The sequence below is a fragment of the Schistocerca piceifrons genome, chromosome 3, assembly GCF_021461385.2.
Source record: "Schistocerca piceifrons isolate TAMUIC-IGC-003096 chromosome 3, iqSchPice1.1, whole genome shotgun sequence".
NCBI classification, from domain to species: Eukaryota; Metazoa; Arthropoda; class Insecta; order Orthoptera; family Acrididae; genus Schistocerca; species Schistocerca piceifrons.
Window position 1 is genome coordinate 94679426 of NC_060140.1, and position 23196 is coordinate 94702621.

General features: G+C 43.2%; 1 protein-coding gene across 1 annotated transcript in view; it reads left to right on the forward strand.

Moving 5' to 3' along the window:
- Nucleotides 1–10033, forward strand: part of LOC124788420 (trypsin-6-like) — a 33943-nt gene extending 23910 nt beyond the window's left edge. Inside the window, exon 2 of the mRNA XM_047255686.1 lies at nucleotides 9662–10033. Coding sequence (XP_047111642.1) covers nucleotides 9662–10033 — 372 coding nt within the window. The remainder of the gene's footprint in view (nucleotides 1–9661) is intronic.
- Nucleotides 10034–23196: the final 13163 nt, after the last annotated feature.

Consider the following 23196-nt stretch of genomic DNA (forward strand, 5'->3'; position numbering starts at 1 on the left):
GACGTGGCTGCACGATCCGTTACAGCCATGCAGATGAGATGCCTGTCATCTCGACTGCTAGTGATACGAGGCCGTTGGGATCCAGCATGGCGTTCCGCATTACCCTCCTGAACCCACCGATTCCATAATGTGCTAACAGTCATTGGATCTCGACCAACGCGAGCACCAATGTTGCGATACGGTAAACCGCAATCGCGATACGCTACAATCCGAGTCGGAAACCTGATGGTACGCATTTCTCCTCCTTGCACGGACCATCACAAAACGTTTCACCAGGCAACGCCGGTCAACTGCTGTTTGTGTATGAGAAATCGGTTGGAAACTTTCCTCATGTCAGCACGTTGTAGGTGTCGCCACCGGCGCCAACCTCGTGTGAATGCTCTGAAAAGCTAATCATTTGCATATCACAGCATCTTCTTCCGGTCGGTTAAATTTCGCGTCTGTAGCACGTCATCTTCGTGGTGTAGCAATTTTAGTGGCCGGTAGTGTATGTTCTACAGTAACAATATAGACACACTGGTATAGCTAGTGGCTGCATGAGTAAATAAGTTTGTAGCTCCTAAAGCATAGGCCCTAGATTTCATTTGCACTGATTTTTTCCAGCCTTTGTCCGCACCATTATCCTGCCATCTCTTGTTCAGTCATCATGTAGCCCAAATTAGGATATCACATTATTCGAAGCTTTTACCTTTAAGTAACGATATCCTCGCATATTATCAGGCTTGTCTTCGCGAATTTCTTAATCACTATGTCTATTTCAGAACTTTTTGTATACAACACAAACTTCACGTTTGGGGCTGTAGGTTTCATAGATCACAACGCTCTACGTGCTACTCTATAACTTATGAATATAGAATGTGCTGCATGTATATTTGTTCTGGCTTTAAGCTTTTAGGATTTAAGATATCTGTGTTAACAGTAAATATCTTAATTTTACCAGTGTACTTTCCGGCGCTGCACAATAATATGTCACCCAAATTGTCTTCGCCTAGATGAATTACGAGAGATTTTCGGTACCATTTCACCAAAATGCAAGAAAAAGGAAAGTTCCGCTACTGTCAGCGGATAATTGCCCTGAGTTCTAGCTCATCATCATACCTGAAGAGATATCTAAACTCGAAGCATCGTACTGTACAATTGGAATGATGTGGGTCAGAAATTCGAGAAATCGTTTCTCATAAACCGTCCTCACAAACGTCTGCTTCTGCCTCGGATGGAGTTATCTTCTCAGAATGGCAAACTGAGTCTCAAGCTGCATGCAGCCCACTAGTGTCGTCAGGTTCTGGACCAAGTCCTGATTTATTTCCTTTTGTAATGCCTTCAACCCCAACTGCTTTTCATATACAACAACCAATAAGTTATTTTTTAAATATTAATTTTATATTATATTATAAATCCGGTCACATTAAATAAAAATATGACATTAGATGTACAGCTTTTAAAAGTGATCAGCAGTTATATATGAGCCATGCTGCAGCTCGTGTTGATGCTGTTTGTAGGTTTCTGTCCTCTGTTGGAGGCCAGACCGTATCGTTTAGCTGTCATGGTTGCGGTCTTCTCTCGTGTTGTCTTCTTCTCGTTTTGACTGGCGCCACTAGCTTTCGTAAGCATTGCCTGTCCGCTAGTGGCAGCAACGGCGTTTATCGGATGTAGTAACTGTGGCCCTATCGTTGGAGCGACGTCTTGGTTCTTCCGGGTCGTGTCAGTGTGCAGTTCGATTGGGGACTCAAGAGGAGCCAGCTCCGAGCAGTGCGCAAACACGCCGGGACCGCTGGCGGTGAACATGGACTGCCAGATCGAAGGCCTGTGGTCACGAGGGTGCACGACCTCCTCGTAAACCGGATCCTGCAAGCTTTATGATGAGTGCTTTTGGATTCAAGTAGAGAAACCTCCACCATTGTGAGATCTTGCGATTCTCAAGTGACTTGGGTTCGTGATGCTATCATAGTGTTGCGAGGCGAAGAGCAGCGAGTGGAGTGCTTGGGGAAGGCGGATCTGATTAGCTTTCCTGCACTTCTAATTACTGTTTATTGCGTTCAGTTTGTTACCGTTTGTTAAGATCGACCAGCGGTATTTTTCCTGCATCGTGGCCGCTAACGCCTCAGTTACCTGCCCTGGGGATTAGTGTTTGTTCAAATGGTTCAAATGGCTCTGAGCACTATGGGACTTAACATCAGAGGTCATCAGTCCCCGAGCACTCAGAACTAGTTAAACCTAACTAACCTAAGGACATCACACACATCCATGCCCGAGGCAGGATTCGAACCTGCGACCGTAGCGGTCGCGTGGGTCCAGACTGACGCGCCTAGAACCGCTTGGCCACACCGATTAGTGTATGTAACGGCAGTGTACGTTTCCTTGCCTTGCAGCTGGTGCCCAGTGAGGCGTGTAGTTTTGACAGCTTTCTTGATTGTAGGTTGGTTGACGATTCTTCTACTCTGGTGGTAGTGATTTCTTTCTCATTCCAGGTGCTCTAGGCACGCAGAGTCCAGACCGCCGGTTCCGGCTTTGGCGTATTTTTACATCTTTGCATTTGATTTATTGGACGTCAGGTAGCCTCAGCAAGGTTATCATTACTCATTCGCTAGACTGCCACTAGTCTGAGTTACCATCTTGTGAAGTGAATGCAACTCTTGGCTGCCTATGTCATCGCTCGCGAAAGTGTTTTTTGCCGGACCTACTCAGAGGTCGATTCCTGGTGCACCGTCTGTGACTGGCACTTGTGTTTTATTATCGTATTTGCTGTTTTACTGTATCGTTCTAAATTTTGTTATATAATTGCCATTCTTGGCGTTACAGCAGGTTTAAATGATTGTGCTATCAAATTTGCCATCATTTTGTCTCACCTGGTCGGTGATCAGTTGCTTGTCCTTTTAAATTAACCATTGGTGTTGTATTTGCTGTTTTACTGTATGTTTTTAAAAAATTTTATGATTGCCATTCCTTGAGTACCAGGTTTCAATATATATTTATGCCCAAGTGAAACTATCTGATGCCCAGTCTGCATCATGAGTTATTTAATAAAATGAAAAATTATTTGGCCACAGCAAAGGGAGTCTGCCTAACATGGACGAGTGTAACTAACATTAGTTTCTATGCTCTCACTGCTCATACCGCAGATTAGAAGAGTGAACTAAGTCATAACTTTTTGTGTGCTCACAATTCGAAGACAGACACACTGCTAAAAATATGTCACACTGGATAAAGTTTGTTATCACAAATACAATATCAATTTTAAAATCACATCCATAATAACAGAGAATGCGTCAAATGTGAAACTGCCACGCTTCTGAAACTTCCACATAGCCCACGCTTTACACATTCTTTAAACCTCACTGCGCAACAAGCAATTCAGAAGTCCATACAGAACATCATTAACGATGTCAAATGAGTTGTTATTTATTCTTAAGGAGAGACCCTTTGCTTTAAGCAAAAAATTTAAAAAAGACCGACTGAAACTGAAACAAGATGCCCCAACCAGATGGAACTATACTTACCAAATGTTGCAAATATTTACTTTAAATAAAGATCCCATAATATCTTGCCTCGCTATTTTAGGTGGAAAGTCGATCATCTTAAACTTAAAAGGTTCAGACTGGCAGATAATGCAACAGGCTTTGCAGATATTTGAACGTTTTCGATGGGGTAACCAGAGAAGTGTCCTCAGAGAAAACAGTCTCACATTTAAAAGTGAATATCTTGCCAGATTAATGGAATGGCAACTAAAATCTTTTCAAGACAGAAATAAAGAGTTTCCTCAAGAAAGAGAATCATTGGCTGATAATTTGCTTAAACGGTTATCAGAGTGGTTTGGGATTATCTCCAGCAACGAAGTGGTTAGTCAGGCAACATTACTGGATCTCCGATCCAAAGCCAGTGATTTTCAGACGACAAAACAGTTCAGGACTGCTACATGAAAGCTTTTGCAAAACTGAAAGCGTTGGTTGTTCAAAATAGATCTCATTTCTCAACCATTTACCACTGTGACACGTGAGACTTCTTGAATCTGTGAGGATTTTAATGAAACTATTAGTCAGCTTCAAGCAAGTCACGACACAGAAAGTGCACCAACTGTCGAACTGGACATGTGTAGTGGAGGGATATTTGCCTAGAAATAGCAATTCCTTAAACTGCTGCGAAACAAGAAAATTGCTGTGGCCAGCGCTATAGCAATTGGTTCTAAAAGTATTATGTATTACGGCAACATCAATGGCTAGTGAACGAATATTTTCAAAATCAGGACAAATGTGCACCAAGAAGAGAGACTTTCATCAACTAAAATGGGTCAAGTTGTAACTATAAATGACAATACTGATTAATGTTTCCTTTATGGGAACATATATGGTAATACTGACTGTCAACAACTGCAGATACAATTCAACTACATTTGTAATAACATTTACAATGTTTTTTTTCAATAAAAGTATCAAAATATAATAAGAATCAGTTTTCACTCTTAAATTTTTTCTACTTGATAAAAAATATGTAGGATTTTGTTTCTGAAAATTACTACGGACATAACACAAGATTATTACTCCTCTTTATACGCTCTATCAAAATAAGACCAAATTAGTTAAAAATACAGGTTTAGACACCTGAATTAAAAAGACAATGTACCATGCCTTTAATTATTTTTGTGAATGAAGGGTGAGCGCTAAATCGTGAAAAAGAACTACTTCATTCCAGTGAACGACCAGGTCTGACCCGATCTGTGAAACGAACAGTTTTGCTTACCTCTCGTGGCCTGATCACGTGTCCCCCCAAAATGCGTTTAAATGACGCCATTGGCAGGAGTGACACGGTGGCCAGTCACCTCCGACTTGCTTTTTGGTTTTAGGGTGGTTCCAGGATGCTCTACTCAACCTTCACACAATGTTTTGCGCACCAAGAATCCGAAAGCTTACTATCCATTTCCCTAGGAATCAGAAAATTGTTTACTCCCTGTAGTAGAATCTCTTACAACGTGCATCATATTATTTACTGCTTGATGTGTCTGAGCAACAGGTCCTCTAAGGGTACGGCTGAAAGTTAGTAGTTTCGAGAAGAAAATTTTCAGCCGCTCCTCAAGTGAATAGACGCTGACCATTTTGCCACTTGCTACAAGTCAGACGCGAAACTGATATCGCAGGACGTCTCTTGCACCAACTCTGCCACCTAGATGGCCTTCGTCACCAGCTACATTGCCATTGAACGCCCCACGTAGCAAACCAGTCCGTTTTCTTTAGCTCTTAGTCTACAAGGCAGCATGCTAAGATTACCTTCGTTCTCTTCGGAACCACTGTGTACTGGGCCAATCCCACTGCGACGACCCCAGTCCATTTGTACCATCGTCATTAAGGATGCGCATGATATTAAAATTTACTGATACACTACTGGACATTAAAATTGCTACACCACGAAGATGACGCGCTACAGACGCGAAATTTAACCGACAGGAATAAGACGCTGTGATATGCAAATGATCAGCTTTTCAGAGCATTCACACAAGATTGGCGCCGGTGGCGACACCTACAACGTGCTGACATGAGGAAAGTTTCCAACCGATTTCTCATACACAAACAGCAGTTGACCGGCGTTGCCTGGTGATACGTTGTTGTGATGCCTCGTGTAAGGAAGAGAAATGCGTACCATCACGTTTCCGACTTGGATAAAGGTCGGATTGTAGCCTATCGCGATTGCGGCTTATCGTATCGCGACATTGCTGCTCGCGTTGGTCGAGATCCAATGACTGTTAGCAGAATATGGAATCGGTGGATTCAGGAGGGTAATACGGAACGCCGTGCTGGATCCCAACGCCCTCGTATCACTAGCAGTCGAGATGACAGGCATCTTATCCGCATGGCTGTAACATATCGTGCAGCCACGTCTCGATCCCTGAGTCAGCAGATGGGGACGTTTGCAAGACAACAACCATCTGCACGAACAGTACGACGACGTTTGCAGCAGCATGGACTATCAGCTCGGAGACCATGGCTGCGGTTACCCTTGACGCTGCATCACAGACAGGAGCGCCTGCGATGGTGTACTCAACGACGAACCTGGGTGCACGAATGGTAAAACGTCATCACGAATCGCAAAACGTCATTTTTTTCGGATGAATCCAGGTTCTGTTTACAGCATCATGATGGTCGCATCCGTGTTTGGCGACATCGCGGTGAACGCACATTGGAAGCGTGTATTCGTCATCACCATACTGGCGTATCACTCGGCGTGATGGAATGGGGTGCTATTGGTTACACGTCTCGGTCAGCTCTTGTTCGCATTGACGGCACTTTGAACAGTGGACGTTACATTTCAGATGTTTTACGACCCGTGGCTCTACCCTTCATTCGATCCCTGCGAAACCCTACATTTCGCAGGATAATGCACAACCGCATGCTTCAGGTCCTGTACGGGCCTTCCTGGGTACAGAAAATGTTCCACTGCTGCTCTGGTCAGCACATTCTCCAGATCTCTCACCAATTGAAAACGTCTAGTCAATGGTGGGCGAGCAACTGGTTCGTCACAATACGCCAGTCACTACTCTTGATGAACTGTGGTATCGTGTTGAAGCTGCATGGGCAGCTGTACTTGTACACGCCATCCAAGCTCTCTTTGACTCAATGACCAGGCGTATCAAGGCCGTTATTACGGCCAGAGGTGGTTGTTCTGGGTTTTGATTTCTCAGAATATATGCACCCAAATTGTGTGAAAATGTAATCTCATGCCAGTTCTAGTATATTTGTCCAATGAATACCCGTTTATCATCAGCATTTCTTCTTGGTGTAGCAACTTTAATGGCCAGTAGTGTAGCTATTAGTCTATTAATACGTACATATTGTTAAAAAGTTTTGTGTTCTTATCTCTTTAAAGCGCCTTGTAGCTGTTTATGCGTCTCATAATTTGTTGTTCAAGTATTGATTTTTTCCAAGTGTGTTGGTATATTACCATTTCCGAGATTTATACGTATGTACGAATATACTGGCGAATTAAACTTTATCGCCTCTGCCTGCTGTGAAGGTTGACTGGCTGCATCATAGACAGGGGACGCGATAGTGACAACGGTGCAGTGAAAAATGGGGAGTTCATCTAGCGACTATACGGCCCGCAAATGAGGAAATCCACCGACAGAGGCGACCTCTACAAATCGCAAACTTACGGCCTGGAACAGTGTCTGGGAATGAGCATATGGGAAATGGAGATGCTGGTTGTCTGTTGGCGTGCTACCGCGGCGAGAGTCTGTGGAAAGTGGTTGAAAAATAGTGAAACCACGAGTAGGCGACAAAGTGTTTGCCGTCCACGTTTCATCACACACCTGGCAGACGTTATGAGCCGTGATGATTCCACCATCGTGCGACATTTCCATGGAATGAGCAAGATTGAAAAATTGAGTGCATGGTACCGCATGCTCTAAGCAAAAATCACAAAAATCAGGGCATGGCCATATCTGCATCTGTACTTGCTGGCTCGGGAACAACAAACACATTCTTATCCTGTATAGCCAGTGGTAACGAGAAATGGTTTCTTGATGCTTACTTAAGGAAAAGCAATCTTCGGTACAATGATCTGCACGCATTCACAAAAGATAATCTCGTGGATCTGGTGGAACAGTGACGTTGTGGTGTACTACGAATCGCTTCCCTCAGGTGTAACTACCACTGTTGACATTTATTGTCAACAACTGCGACGTCTTGCAAACTCAGTCCAAGAACAACGACCAGGAAGACTGCGTGAGTGATGCTACTCATGATAATGACCACCAGCATTCGGCCAGACTGACAAAATCCACAGGAGTTCGGTTGGGAAGTCGGTCCGCACTCACCTTTTTCTCCAAACCTTGTGTCAACAGATTTTCACCTTTATTGCTATCGAAAAACCTTCAAAGATTTCCTCTCCGGATGAAAATCCAATCCGAACATTAATCGACGAGTTTCTCTCCTCAAAAGCACGTGTTTTCTACAGTCGCGCGATCGAGAACTTACCCATCGTTGGCGGACTGTGTGAAGTAGCGAAGGAGAACGAATATACACTATGTGATCAAAAATATCCAGACAACTGGCTGAAAATGACTTACAAGTTTGTAGCGCCCTCCATCGGTAATGCTGCAATTCAATATGGTGTTGGCCCACGCTTAGCCTTGATGGCAGCTTCCAGTCTCGTTCAGTCACGTGCTGGAAGATTTCTTGGGGAATGGTAGCCGATTCTTCACGGAGTGCTGCGCTAAGGAGAGGTATCGATGTCGGTCGGTGACGCCTGGCACGAAGCCGGCGTTCCAAAACATCCCACAGGTGTTCTGTAGGATTCAGGTCAGGACTCCGTGCAGGTCAGTCCTTTACAGGGATGTTATTGTCGTGTAACCACTCCGACACAGGTCGTGCGTTATGAACAGGTGCTCGATCATGTTGAAAGCTGCAATCGCCATCCCCGAATTGCTCTTCAACAGTGAAAAGCAAGAAGGTGCTTAAAACATCAATGTAGTCCTGTGCTGTGATAGTGCCACGCAAACCAACAGGGGGTGCAAGCCCACTCCATGAAAAACACGACCACACCATAACGCCACCGCCTCCAAATTTTACTGTAGGCACTACACACGCTGGCAGATGGCATTCACCGGGCATTCGTCATACTCACACCTTGCAATCGGATCGCCACATTGTGTACCGCGATTCGTCACTCCACACAACGTTTCTCCACTGTTCAATCGTCCAATGTTTACGCTCCTTACACCAAGCGAGGAGTCGTTTGGCATTTACCGGCGTGATGAGTGGCTTATGAGCAGCCGCCACGAAATCCAAGTTTTCTCACCTCCCACCTAACTGTCATAGTACTTGCAGTGGTTCATGATGCTGTTTGGAATTCCTGTGTGGTGGTCTGGATAGATGTCTGCCTATTTCACATTACGGCCCTCTTCAACTATCGGCTTTCTCTGTCAGTCAACAGACGAGGTCGGCCCGTACGCTTTTGTGCTGTACGTGTCCCTTCACGTTTTCACTCCATTATCACACAGGAAACAATAGACCTAGGGATGTTTAGGAGTGTGGAAATCTTGCGTACCGACGTATGACACAAGTGACAACCAATCACCTGACCACGTTCGAAGTTGGTGAGTTCCGCAGAGCGCCCTATTCTGCTCTCACACGATTTCTAATAACTGAGGTCGCTGATATGGAGTACCTGGCAGCAGGTGGCAGCACAAGGCACCTAATGTGAAAAACGTATGTTTTTGGGAGTGTTCGGATACTTTTGATCACATAGTGTATTATTGATGTTTAAAGTCTGTTATGTGTATTTTTTGTGTCAATAAAACTTATGGACTTGTTTACTTACCCTGTATATTTGATTGAAGACCACTGACAATGTTTTATATCATTAATATGAAAGGTGTATGGGGACATAAACAATCATATTCTAGTAGTTGCACAGATGTGTTAAGTACCTTCAATAACCCGTGCAGAGAATAAAAAATGTATATAAAACTTATGATTTATATATAGTAGCCCTACGCGAAATCTGTATCTCGAGTATTTTCTATGTATAAAGTCATTTACTTGCTCATTTCTAGGTAATATCGCTAGTAAATTATCAGTTGTAGCAGCTGTAGTTAAACTTGTCTCGTTTTTACATGGAGCGACTTTCGTTCTCGACAATGAAGAGTCACTGGGATTGCTTTGGGTGTCCACAGGTGGTGACGCTGGGAACAGGGTCTCTAGACGTCGACACAGTGGGGACCGTGGTCGGATGGGGCTTGAGTGGCGTGCATCCCAGCCCCAAGAGGATGGGGAAGACCACAATGGTTGTGGTGCCACGTGTCGAGTGCTACCCTAGGGGCTTGGAAGAGCAACTGAACACCTTTTACTGTATGCGCCTTCAACAAGAAGGCACTGGCGCCTGCAGAGGTGACAGTGGAGGGCCGTTTCTCGTCGACAACATGCAGCACGGCATCCTCTGGTCGGGAGCCTGCACAGGACAGATAAGGGATCGATTTACGTTCACCAATCCAGTTAGTTTACGAGATTGGATTACCAGTGCCATAGATTCATTCCTGGAAAGTTGAACAACAAAACAGAATAGTTTCTGTCTTCTCCCCAGTGTAAGTCCCTTCGAGACTCTTCAAACCTTTGCTAAGGAGTTATATTTCTATCCAGTTGCTCTTTGTTGGGGAAACGCTGTAAATAAAATACAAAAAATTAAAGCTGATTAAAAATGTGTAGTTTTAAATTATGTCTTTTCACATTCTGCATTGGTAGTATATAATGCCTGTTTCTGTTCAGGTGGGACATAAGTAAAGTAAAACGCGGGATCAGTGTATTAATCCTGGAAAGACGCCTCCATTTCTTTTTACCCTGAATTATGCCTGGACTAGAATCTAAACACACAATCTGGACACACATTTCAATTCCATATCGCTTTGAATTACGGCGTGACTATAATTAAACATCCGCTACTTGAGACAGTGTGGACGGAAAACGGTGTACTGTGTCCAACATTGTAGGAATAATGTTCGGACTGTGCGTCAAGGGTTTGCGTTGTTAGTAGCGTTAAGTGTCATGACTTGTAGGTAATCCAACATTTTATCGCGTGTTTCGACGGAACAGCATCATGACGTCCTAAATTATAAAAATGTCGAAGCTCCTTCTGCAGCGCTACCAAATTATTGTTTTTATGAACCATTTTTATGGTTAACGCCCGCTGTTGTCCCTTCCACTGATCCATGATTACTGAAATGGCGGACTGTTTACTCGCTAACGGTCACGATCCCACAGTGCTGCCACCTGCCCATGGCTGCCAGTGCTCCTTTCAAACATTCCCGTTATTCTGTGTCACCCCGTAGTTAGGCGCCAGCACTGGTAGGTTTGAAACACAAGCACCAGTGTGTGTTCAGTTTCAGACAGTTAACATGTGTTTGGAAAAGATGAGTGGGGCTGTACTCGAAATTTTTTTTTAACTAAACAAAGGGAATAGTCTCCTGCTGTTCGCGAGTGTCAGTGCGCTAAAGCTATACGGAGAGGTCCTCTTTCTGCACCAGCATTGAAGAACGTGATTCAGAATCGAATTAACTGACAATTTAGGAATTGCCCCTAAAAGAGTCCCACGGCCAGTTGCGCCACAAATTCTTGAATAAGTTAGTTGCCATAGTCTGAGACACAGGATAAGGACAACCAGCACACATTGCAAGCTGAAGATGAGCATAGCGATGGAGCTAGTCAATATCCCACCTGAGACGTTTTGCGCAGCAGTAGAGTATTCTATAATGTGCTTCCACTCTGTTGTAGAAGATGATTGTCATCCCATTGAGCAACGTTTGTCATCTGGAACGCGAATATTGTACTCAATTAACAAATGTTATCCTCTGATGCAGAAATCAAAATGTGTTTTATTTCAGTGGTTTATCCGTTATTTCCCTTCCGCATGTTCTTAAAAACGATTCCGAAAAATTTCGGTGTCCAACGATCACTAGTTTTTTGTGGGGACTCTCTCAAGTAGCGAATTTTAATCAACCTACGTATGTTTAATGCCAACGACCTTGCCGCAGTTGTAACACTGATTCCCGTCAGATCTCCAAAGTTAAGCGCTGTCGAGCTGGGCTAGCACTTGGATGGTTGACCATCTAGTAAGCCGAGAGCTGTTGGCAAGTGGGGTGCACTCAGCTCTTGTGAGGCAAACTGATGAGCTACTCGATTAAGAAGTAGCGGCTCCGGTATCGAAAATTGACATACGACCGGGAGAGCGATATCCTGTTCACATGCCCTCCATATCCGCGTCCAGTGACGCCTATTGTCTAAGGATGACATGGCGGCCAGTCGGCGCCGCTGGGCCTTCATGGCCTGTTAGAGAGGAGTTTAGTTTTCAGTTTTTATGTATGTTGAACATGGCAAAGAATTTTGTACACGTTAACACATTATGCCTGAAGTTGTGCTCATTTCAGGAAATGTAGCAGCAATCAGTAAAGCTTTTAGATTCAAATCATGCGTTCATATTAGTTTTAATTGCTTTCAGTATATCTACAAACTCATTTAACCCCAACTAATGGGTGGACGTCCAGAAGTACAATAATCTCAATGAAACTATGACGTATTGGGAGCCATATCAGGAAGAATCTTAATTTTATATAAGTTCTCTGAATGACTGTTTTGTCGCAGTGATACCAAAGAAAGAAATTACGTGACATACAGTGCTCAGATTTTTGTAACATCTTACGGGATCCATCAGATTAGACGCAACGGTACTCATGTTAAAAAGAAACCAGCAATATGATGGACAAAATACAGAGCAAACATTCATTTAAAGAAAGTTCAAATCATGACAGGCACCGTTTACATGCTTATTTTTAGGAACCCAAAGGACAGTATTGCAGTAAACTCTTGTAGCGTTGTAGTTATCAGGTGGATTAGCTTATTGTTCATGAATCCAACAAGCAGAATTATGACTAAACGTATATGTATTCTGACATTCAGACTCAAGCTTCCACACCAATACGTTTATCTTTTAAGATATTTATTACAGTTATGAGCAACTTCAGAACAAGTACAGAACAAAGGAATCGTGAGAAACATATATTTTGGCAGAAATTTAGACATTACAAAGTTACAGTCCAGATACAGATCCAAAGTAAAACATCTTGAAGACGGTGTCATGTAATAGGTAACTCCCGCCACGGACAGATTTTGCATCTACTGAAAACGTTTGCCACCACTTGTCACTTCAAATTTTCTCCACTCACGCGGAGCAAAGCTATATAGCCAGATAGACATTCAAAAGGCGTTGTGAATCCATTTACAATTACTGTAATAATGCTATGGATGCAGATAGTAATCAGATGAGAAGTTTCTGTATTTGCAACCTCACACTAACTAATATGTTCCTGCTAAAGAAAGACATATCTAAATACATTTGTGATAACAGAGGAAATAGGTCAGTACTAAGTGTCCATGCCATGTGCACGACGTTAAATTTTCCAGTGGCCATGATATTTGCAGTGACCATTTTTTTGGTTATAGCCAAAGCAGGAATACTAATCAAGTCAAAGCGACTCAAGTGCTCATCATGTATGAACACAGATCCTTCATCTTCAGATCCCAACAAACAAAGATTTAATTATTATTTAATGCACACACCTACAAAAGTCATGTGATCATATAATGGGAAAACATGACATACAGTATAATTAAAGCAACAGGTGAAGCCATAGGAAAGTAATCTCGTGTCAAAAAAAAAAAGGTCTTAAAATTTGGAATGAGGAAATTGAAGAAATAATTGAACTAAAAGAAAGAGTAATGAGTCTTTTCTGCAATCTCCAGGAGACCAAAGAAAAATCAGTTGTAGGAGAGGCTCCTCGAGATAGTTGGAATAAATTTGTAGCAGAGTTGTAAAATGATGTATATGGGAGACAAAACTTAATTTTCAAAACATAAATATATCTGAGAAAGATGTACCACAAATAAAAGTAATAAGTCAGGAGAAATGGACAGAACATTACAAGAACCACTGGTGTAATATGCGATATATACACTCCTGGAAATGGAAAAAAGAACACATTGATACCGGTGTGTCAGACCCACCATACTTGCTCCGGACACTGCGAGAGGGCTGTACAAGCAATGATCACACGCACGGCACAGCGGACACACCAGGAACCGCGCTGTTGGCCGTCGAATGGCGCTAGCTGCGCAGCATTTGTGCACCGCCGCCGTCAGTGTCAGCCAGTTTGCCGTGGCATACGGAGCTCCAGCGCAGTCTTTGACACTGGTAGCATGCCGCGACAGCGTGGACGTGAACTGTATGTGCAGTTGACGGACTTTGAGCGAGGGCGTATAGTGGGCATGCGGGAGGCCGGGTGGACGTACCGCCGAATTGCTCAACACGTGGGGCGTGAGGTCTCCACAGTACATCGATGTTGTCGCCAGTGGTCGGCGGAAGGTGCACGTGCCCGTCGACCTGGGACCGGACCGCAGCGATGCACGGATGCACGCCAAGACCGTAGGATCCTACGCAGTGCCGTAGGGGACCGCACCGCCACTTCCCAGCAAATTAGGGACACTGTTGCTCCTGGGGTATCGGCGAGGACCATTCGCAACCGTCTCCATGAAGCTGGGCTACGGTCCCGCACACCGTTAGGCCGTCTTCCGCTCACGCCCCAACATCGTGCAGCCCACCTCCAGTGGTGCCGCGACAGGCGTGAATGGAGGGACGAATGGAGATGTGTCGTCTTCAGCAATGAGAGTCGCTTCTGCCTTGGTGCCAATGATGGTCGTATGCGTGTTTGGCGCCGTGCAGGTGAGCGCCACAATCAGGACTGCATACGACCGAGGCACACAGGGCCAACACCCGGCATCATGGCGTGGGGAGCGATCTCCTACACTGGCCGTACACCACTGATGATCGTCGAGGGGACACTGAATAGTGCACGGTACATCCAAACCGTCATCGAACCCATCGTTCTACCATTCCTAGACCGGCAAGGGAAGTTGCTGTTCCAACAGGACAATGCACGTCCGCATGTATCCCGTGCCACCCAACGTGCTCTAGAAGGTGTAAGTCAACTACCCTGGCCAGCAAGATCTCCGGATCTGTCCCCCATTGAGCATGTTTGGGACTGGATGAAGCGTCGTCTCACGCGGTCTGCAAGTCCAGCACGAACGCTGGTCCAACTGAGCCGCCAGGTGGAAATGGCATGGCAAACCGTTCCACAGGACTACATCCAGCATCTCTACGATCGTCTCCGTGGGAGAATAGCAGCCTGCATTGCTGCGAAAGGTGGATATACACTGTACTAGTGCCGACATTGTGCATGCTCTGTTGCCTGCGTCTATGTGCCTGTGGTTCTGTCAGTGTGATCATGTGATGTATCTGACCCCAGGAATGTGTCAATAAAGTTTCCCCTTCCTGGGACAATGAATTCACGGTGTTCTTATTTCAATTTCCAGGAGTGTACTTATACATACTTATACATTTGTACATTACATACATTTCTTTGCACTGTTGATTCATAATTTCAAAGGTGTTTTTACGAATGTATGGAAATGAAATTTTTTCGATATTACACTGAAACCCTAGTTCATTGTTCGTTTTCATTTGTAATAGAGACTGGTACCTCGAAGACCTGGGCCATGCCAGGATTTTTTCGATATTACACTAAAACCCTAGTTCATTGTTTGTTTTCATTTGTAATAGAAACTGGCACCTCAAAGACCTGGGCCATGCCGGGATTGTCAGCTTGTAAAGTAACAAGAAGCGGTGCCAATATTTCCGCGCCTGGTTTAGTTAGTGTAGCGAAAAATGTCCCGTAGTTCGTAGTGGGGCAACAACTCTGTCAGCTTGAGGAATGGTGGTCGGTATCCAGAGAAATGCAGGCACCGGAGGTCTGCGGAAAGAACTGGCTGATGAAAGGATTTACCTCGTCCAAAGGGGTGGGTGCCCTGTCCCTTCCACCGCCTCTGTCGAGTACTTTGATCTATCTGGGTCTTCTCCTCTCCCCCTCCTCCCATCAAGAGCTATGTCGACGTCGCGCTTGTGGAATCACGAATCCCTGTGCTTAATGTGCTTCCGAAGCAAGGGCAGCATATGATGGTACTTAAAAGTAAAAACAAAAGTTGTTCAAATAAACCTAGTTATACGTAAGTAGAGCAAGCCTTTCCGATAATAATTCCATATACCATTTCGGAATGTGGTTTATAAATGAAAAATTTAAAAATCGAAAATTGTTATCATTTTTAATATTAAAACACGGTGTTAGCTTATCGAATTAAATCACCACATTATATCACATCGTAGCTACGAAAAACTACTTCCGCTTCGAACATTTATACAATGATTAGCGATATGTAAAATGTGCACCGTGTGTCTCACGAAATTATCACAGAAAATTAAGGAATCTGGACATAACCTATATATATATATATATATATACATATATATATATATATATATATATATATATATATATATATATATTGTAGAATGGAATGCCTGTTTGCGTTTATTTAGAAATTACTCTACAGTAGCATTTGTAAGTAGGCTGTTTAGTTTTTTTTATTGGTAACGCCACATAGCGCTCTATATGAAATCCACTGACTGTGCTGTGTGCAGTCTGAGGCTGGTCGGCATTGTTGCAATATTCGCCATTGTCAGATTGCGTTGCGCTAAAAATATTGTGTGTCATTTTAGTGTTGATCAGAATAGGTAAAGAGCAAAATGCGAAATGTCTGAGTACGTTCAGTTCTGCTCAGCTGTTTGAAAATCAAATAACGTAGGGGCTTACCAGCACAGTAATTCATTAAGTTTTCTAAGGGGACGTTACACATTGACCTTCAAGCCATATGAAACAACAATCGCAAAATACAAGAAATTGTTTCTCTGCTTTTATTTAATTAACTAAAAACATCGTTCCACGACAGACATAGGCCGCTAATTGCTTTGCAGTATTTCCGAAAAGTTGTACTGCTGGGGGTTGCAGATGTCACAAAACTAAATATCACTCAACTGACCTTCCTGCCGACAGTAATTTCAGTTATTGCTAACCTTTTTTCACCTGCATGTCCTCTCTAATTACTATGTTTCCTTTCTCTATTCTCTCCTGCCACATCTTTAGTGACTGTGCATAAGCCCCGAGATACATCATATTCCAGTGAGACAATTAACATTGGGATGTCTTTCTTTTCTCTCTCTGAAAACTCGTGATCCGCAGGAACGTTCTGCATTTGCTCTTCAGTTTCTGATACGGATCGAAGTTGAAGATATACGGCCGGGCAATATTCTATGCAGGGAGGAGGCATATTTTAAACCACAGAGTGCAGAGATACACAGAACTGTCAAATTTATGGTAGTGTTAAACTGCGTGTTGTGCACGACGATCTACGGTACTTGCCGTTTGTGACAGTGCGCTGTGCATGCACAAGTACCTTCATTCTTAGTCCCTTCTTCTTTGATACGCTCAGAGAGCTAGTCAGTTGTACCGTTTGGAAGAGCACAACTGTGCAAAACCACTGTTTTCATGCAAGATGGCGCAACGCATCTTCTCGGTCTCCCAGTGGAAGATCTACTTAATGCAACCTTCCACGAGGTCGCCACGTGAGTCCAGCTGGCCGCGGCGTACAGCGAGGGGTAGTGACTTCGCGGGCGACGCGAGAGCAACAGGAGTCAACCCACGACATCAGTCTGGCTGGTGCGACGCCGTGAGACGGGAGATCGGCGCGCCTTCCTGCGCCCGTTGAAGCGGCTGGCAGCGGACGGTTCGGGAGAGCGATTTAGGGGGTGCTGCGCCGGGACTTCTAGAGAAATCGCAGTTTGTAAGAAGTTAAGTGATTGGTGATATGTTGTTTGATTTACTCTTGTTAAATCCTACTTGCTTTTATGGTGAGGTCACCAGCCGTTTTGCTTTGGGGTCGTCCCACCATTCTCCTCCGTTTGCCCACCCGCGGGAACGTGGTTGTTTATAAATTGGGTAGTCCGTTTTTCCCTTGTGGAGTAGCGGTGGATTAGAGCAACCTGCAGTTCGGGTTGTTCGGTAATCTCCCTATCAATCTACCGTACGTTAGCTGCCTCTGTCATGTTTGTCGGATCTGCTGTGTTAAAGAATTTATTGCTTGGAGTATAACGGCCTAACACCTGAAATATGTTTTGATCTTTTGAAACTTTGAAATTATTGCCTATGATCTTGAGAGGCGGTATCTGTGTACTGTAGAGCATCTTAACTATTGCTTGGCCAACCTCGTAGAATTTTATATAAGATTGCATTTCATGGGCTCTTATTTAAATGATCATTTTAGTATATAAAGTTGCCACCCTTTCACCGTAAGACTCTTCTTAGAAGTTAAAATCAAGTTGCACCTTCGGTGACAAGGTTAATATTTTAATTGTTAGTGTTTTGTACCATTTCCATCCCTCTACGGGGTGTGCATAGTTTGTGTGCTTGTGTAAATTGTTATAACGCTTGGTTTAAAGTTATCTGTGTGTTGCAGATTTGCACCAGTGTAGTCTTTCAGAGGCTGCTGTGTGCGGTCGTAACTACGGCCGTGTCAAAAGGGAGCGTTAAGGTTCTCTGCCCGAAGGCTCATATAGTCAAAACTTGTTTCTTTCTGCCTCTGAATAAATTGTAACTTTGATATGTAGAGGGTGCTTTTAAATCTATTTCTTTAAAAAAATGTTTTTAGGCACTATTACAGTGAATAAAATTCTCATTTGTTAAAAGGAATTTGGTTATGATTTCATCAGTTACTCCCTGGCAACTACTTCCATGCTTACATAGTGTGATTAAATGTGTTAATGTTCTTGATGGATCGCTTGTAAATAAAATAAATTCTTAAGAATATTCTTTGAAAATAAATCCGGCATGAACAGGAAGCGAACTAAATAATCCAAACCGCGGAATTGAACCTAACTCGAAGTTTTTCGCAAAGCTACCTAACCCGATTGCACTTTTGTTAAGGGATATAGGAGAATTAAGTGTAGAATCGTTAGCGACGATACAGGAAATTCGGTGGTTACTGGTTTATTTTGAGCAGCATTCTTTTTCTTTTCGAATACCGCACTCCACCCTGTTATCTCTGCTGTCCCCTTTAGCAAAGGGGAAGTGTAACGAATTAATTTCTAGAGCTCTTTCAGGGGGGTTCTTGTTACGACAACTTAGACAACTAATAATCGCTGAGAGACTCACAGAGGGTTTTAGGAAACATCTCGAATGTCAGTATATTTGGAAGGTGCAGGCCGCTAGTGAAGGTTTGCCGATGTATGTGGAAAGGGTAAGGGTAGCTTCGCAAGCCTTGCTAAGTGATTTATCAGAAGAACAATTAATTGCAGTAGTTTTAGAAGGGATGGCGGCTGCTGATAAAATAAATTTTATTTTCAAGTCACCCCCGAAAACCTGGGAAGAACTCTCTGTTGTTGTTACTTCTGCTTCTGTGCAAAAGTTAAGCGAGGACTCTAGGAATATTAGTGTGTTGGGACAAGCGAAGGAAAATTTTGCAGAGAGATCGTCCAAGTAGTAATTATCAAGCTGTACACAGGAAATGTTTTCGATGTGGGGCTAGTACGCATTTGGTTAGGAGTTTTCCGGTTTTATGTGGGGCAAGAAGTACTAAGTGATATAAGGACAGGCGACACATTTCCAGGAGTACCTTATTGTTTAGTGAGGGGCGTACCGTAGTTGCTGATTCCTGGTTACGTCGACCTTACGTTTGTCTGAGTTTGAATCAGGAACCCCTCTGCGCCTTATTGGATACGGGTAGCACTTATTCCTTGCTTAATGAGGCTTGGTTTCTAGAATTTGGGCAATCTTAGCAGGCTCAAACTTGAAAAGATCCCGCTTCGGAGATGTCGTATGGCCAATGGTCAGGTTTTGCCTCTGGCGGAGTGGGTTGAGGGTAGTGTCTCGGTAGGACGGTTCTCCTGGCCAGTGACCTTTGCTATCACTGCTAACCTGCCAGTAAATATGGTGCTGGGTTTTGATTTCATTTCTAAAACTCAGCTTGTTCTGGGTTATTCAGGGGGTAATTTTTTTTTTTTTTTTTTTTTTTTTTTAAGTTCACGCCATGTCAGAAGTCCGGATTTTGTGAATGTCGAGCGGTGGTGTCATCCATGCCTTCTTCCTTGTCGGTCACTACTATCGATAATGTCAATCTTGATCTCTTGATCATCCTTCCCCGAGTCAGGTTCAACAGGTCCATCGGTTAATGGAGGCTTTTCCTGACTTACGTTGAGATAAACTTAGAGTAACTAATAAACTAGAATAACATATTCGTTTGACTGACAATATTCCGGTTAGGCAGACCCCATATCGTCTCTCACCACCTAAGATGAAAGTATTGCAGGAGATGGTACATCCGTCCCTCGACTTCTCCGTATGCTTCTCCGATATTCTTGGTACCGAAGGATCAGGGTAGCGATTTCAGGGCGGTGGTTGATTACCGTCATTCGAATGAGAAGGTGGCGATGGGATCAGTTTGAAACGTCCCCTTCGAACAATTATAAAAGACTGTGCTTAAACTGACACACAATATTTTTAGCGCAACGCAATCTGACTTTCAAAAATCCCTACAAAAAAATGGCCCTGACTAACATTAACCTATGCGTTTCACAAATCGCTTACCTCACAAAAATCTTGGTTACTCGAACTACTGCAATACAGCGAGCGCCACTACTGCCAGCTAAATAAAAGATTCAAACTACGGAAGGCACTAACTACTGATAGGCATAGTCAGCAAATGAAAGATTTTGATAGAGAACAAATGATGTATTTACCTTAATAGTCATAATATATATAGCAGTTCATGACATCCAGTCTTACAAATTTCAAAACTCCGCCATCTCTCTCCCCACATCCACCACTGCTGGCGGCTCACCTCCAACTCCGCAACGCTACGCGCTGTTCGCATCCAGCTGCCCAGCACTACAATAGCCAACAACAATGCAAACCAGCCACAGACTGCACACAGCACAGACAGTGATTTTCATACAGAGCGCTACGTGGCGTTACCAATATAAAAACCTAAACAGCCTACTTACAAGTTCCGTTGCCCGATCTACACAAATCCTTTACTTGGTTTTCAGGGGCATCTTGGTTCACCGTTCTTGACTTAAATCAAGCTTATTATCAGATTCTGTTGACCGAGGAGTGTAAACATGTTACAGCATTTTGCACCGATTGGAATCTATTCTAATTTAACCGGGTCCCATTTGGGCTGGCTACCGGATCTGCTGTGTTGACTCGTTTATTAGATAATATACTGGGTGAATTTAAATTGCGTTTTGTTTGTAACTATTTGGATGACCTTGTGATATATAGTAAATCGTTTGAAGAGTATTTGAGTCATTTATATCAAGTATTTACTAAGCTTCATCAGGCTGGTTTAACCGTTAACCTCTCGAAGGTTACACTTGCGAGGCCACAGTTTTCGTTTCTAGACCATATTGTTTCAGGCGATGAGGCTCGGATCGATCAAGAGCGCACTAAAGTCTTGCACACACTCACACATCCTACTGATAAGCGGGGAGTCGCTAAGTTTATTGGTACGGCAAATTATTTCAGAAGGTTCGTTCCAAATTTTGCGGCCTTAGCTGCCCCTTTGAATCAGCTTCGTGAAAAAGGAGTTAAATTTACTTGGGGTCCCACCCAGCAGGCGGCCTTCGAACAGATTAAAACCGCCATTGCTAGTCCACCGGTGCTTGGGGTGCCTGATTTTGATAAGCCTTTTATAGTTCAAACGGACGCGTCGAGTGCGGGTGTGTCAGCCGTCTCATTACAAGAATGGCAAGGTCAGAGGCAACCTTTGGCCTATCCCTCGCGCTGTTTGAATGATGCTGAGGCAAAATACTCAGTTTATGAATGTGAGGCCTTGGGGGTCCTATTTGCATTAGAAAAATTGCGGTTTTCCCTAGAGCAGAAACCTTTTTTTGCTGGAAACGGATAACCAAGACCGGTCGAATCGCCCGTTGGGCAGTGAGAATCTCAGCCTTTAAGGGGCTCCAGAAAGGCTCAAAATCATGAAAAGTTCAATTTTTACTTTTTTGCGTTTTCTGAATCTGCAGACTATTACCTTTTAATAGATATATGATTTATTCAATTCCGAAGACTACAACTATTTTTAAATTTTTTTTGAAATGTGTTCTACATGGGCGTGACCCTCTGTGGCGCTGTTAAACTGCTGTCAAATGGTGTCATTATTAACGTCCGTGTTCATCAGGTACATTTTAGTGATGCGAGATAAAGTATGTGTTGTGGCTAACCTGTGATGGTTCAATATATATCGCTGGTGTGATTGTCGATTGTTTCATGTTTATTTACTCTGTCGTTATCTCGAAAATATTCGCAATTAATTCTATTTCTTGAGTCTCTGTTTTGTTGAAGTATAATAATGAGAAAAGTAAAGTTATTAGAAATCCTCTGAAGGCTTTTAAGAAAAGGAGAAATGTTGGAAAGCCAAAGGTATGTGCTATTACTGTAAACAATAAAGACGATAACCAAGTGAGTGAACCTAACCTCTCAAGTACAACTGCCCATAGCAGTCAAAGTGGGAAAGAAAATACTTCACAGAAGAAGCTTGGTTCAATGAGTGAAAACTATGAATGTTTTATGGGCGAATCGGATGTGAATGAAATATTTGATATGTCGGTTCTCAAAGAAATTTTTTCAAACTGTGTAAGATGTATTCATTGTAGTGAAGTTGGTGTGGAACTCTCCATAATAAAGCACGTAGGACCTGCTAGTGAAATACAACTGAAATGTGATAAGTGTTCATACATGACCACCTTTTGGAACAGTGTTGCAGTAACTGCAACTGAAGAAAATGGTAGCAATATCTACGAACACAACAATGAGCGATGCTTGCTTTAGACAAGGAACGCCTTCGGGCTGCAGACAGGGCTGTAAAGAGTCTAGAAATACAAGCAAGAGTAAACAGGAGGAGGAACAAGAGGAAGCTGGAGGAGGAGTTTGCAGAGGATGAAGATAATCCATCCTATGGACCTGGAATGCACTAAAAAGTTAATCCAATCTTTGTCGCTCGATTCCCAAAACTTTTATTTTCTCATACTAATTACATGTTTTCTAAGGATCTTCCAAACATATTTGTTTCAAACTTTCAGTAAATGTTACACAGTACCTTCTACATAATTTAACACAGCCTTTTTCCAAAAAACTGTATATTTTTGAATATATAAATAAAAAATTGCCAAAAAAGTTGTGAATTTTCATTACAATTGAAAAAAAATCATCTTTAATAACTGAACTAAAATTTTGTAAAATCCCTGTGTTAAGTTGTAGCCCATATTCCAATAAAATAATCTGTAAAAAGTTCAACTTCCTACCTCAAATAGTTTGTGAGGAAAGATGTAATTTATAAGCGTTATTTTAACATTGGAAGTATAGGTCGTTCCGGAGCCCCGTAAATTTAGGGTCAAGCATATCAGAGTGTAAGAGGTCCATGATTAAAGAATTTGTTGCTAGCGCACTCGAGCAGATGTAATTTCGATGGATTGTTCACGTGCTGCCTGTGATATGTAAGCTATAAGAGAATCTCAGACCAGAGAGCAGTGTTGTATGCAGTAGGAACTGTGTGGCAGTAGGAAGAAGTTGTAGCTAGCAGTCGTGTGTGTCGAGTTGGCTGAGCCGGTCGTGGGGAGCGATGGCAGAGGCTGAGCGTTGTAGTATAAGGCAAAAGCAGACTCGCGCATATGTATTATTGTAATATCAAGTCCCATGTAAATGTTTTTCAAAAATCTCTT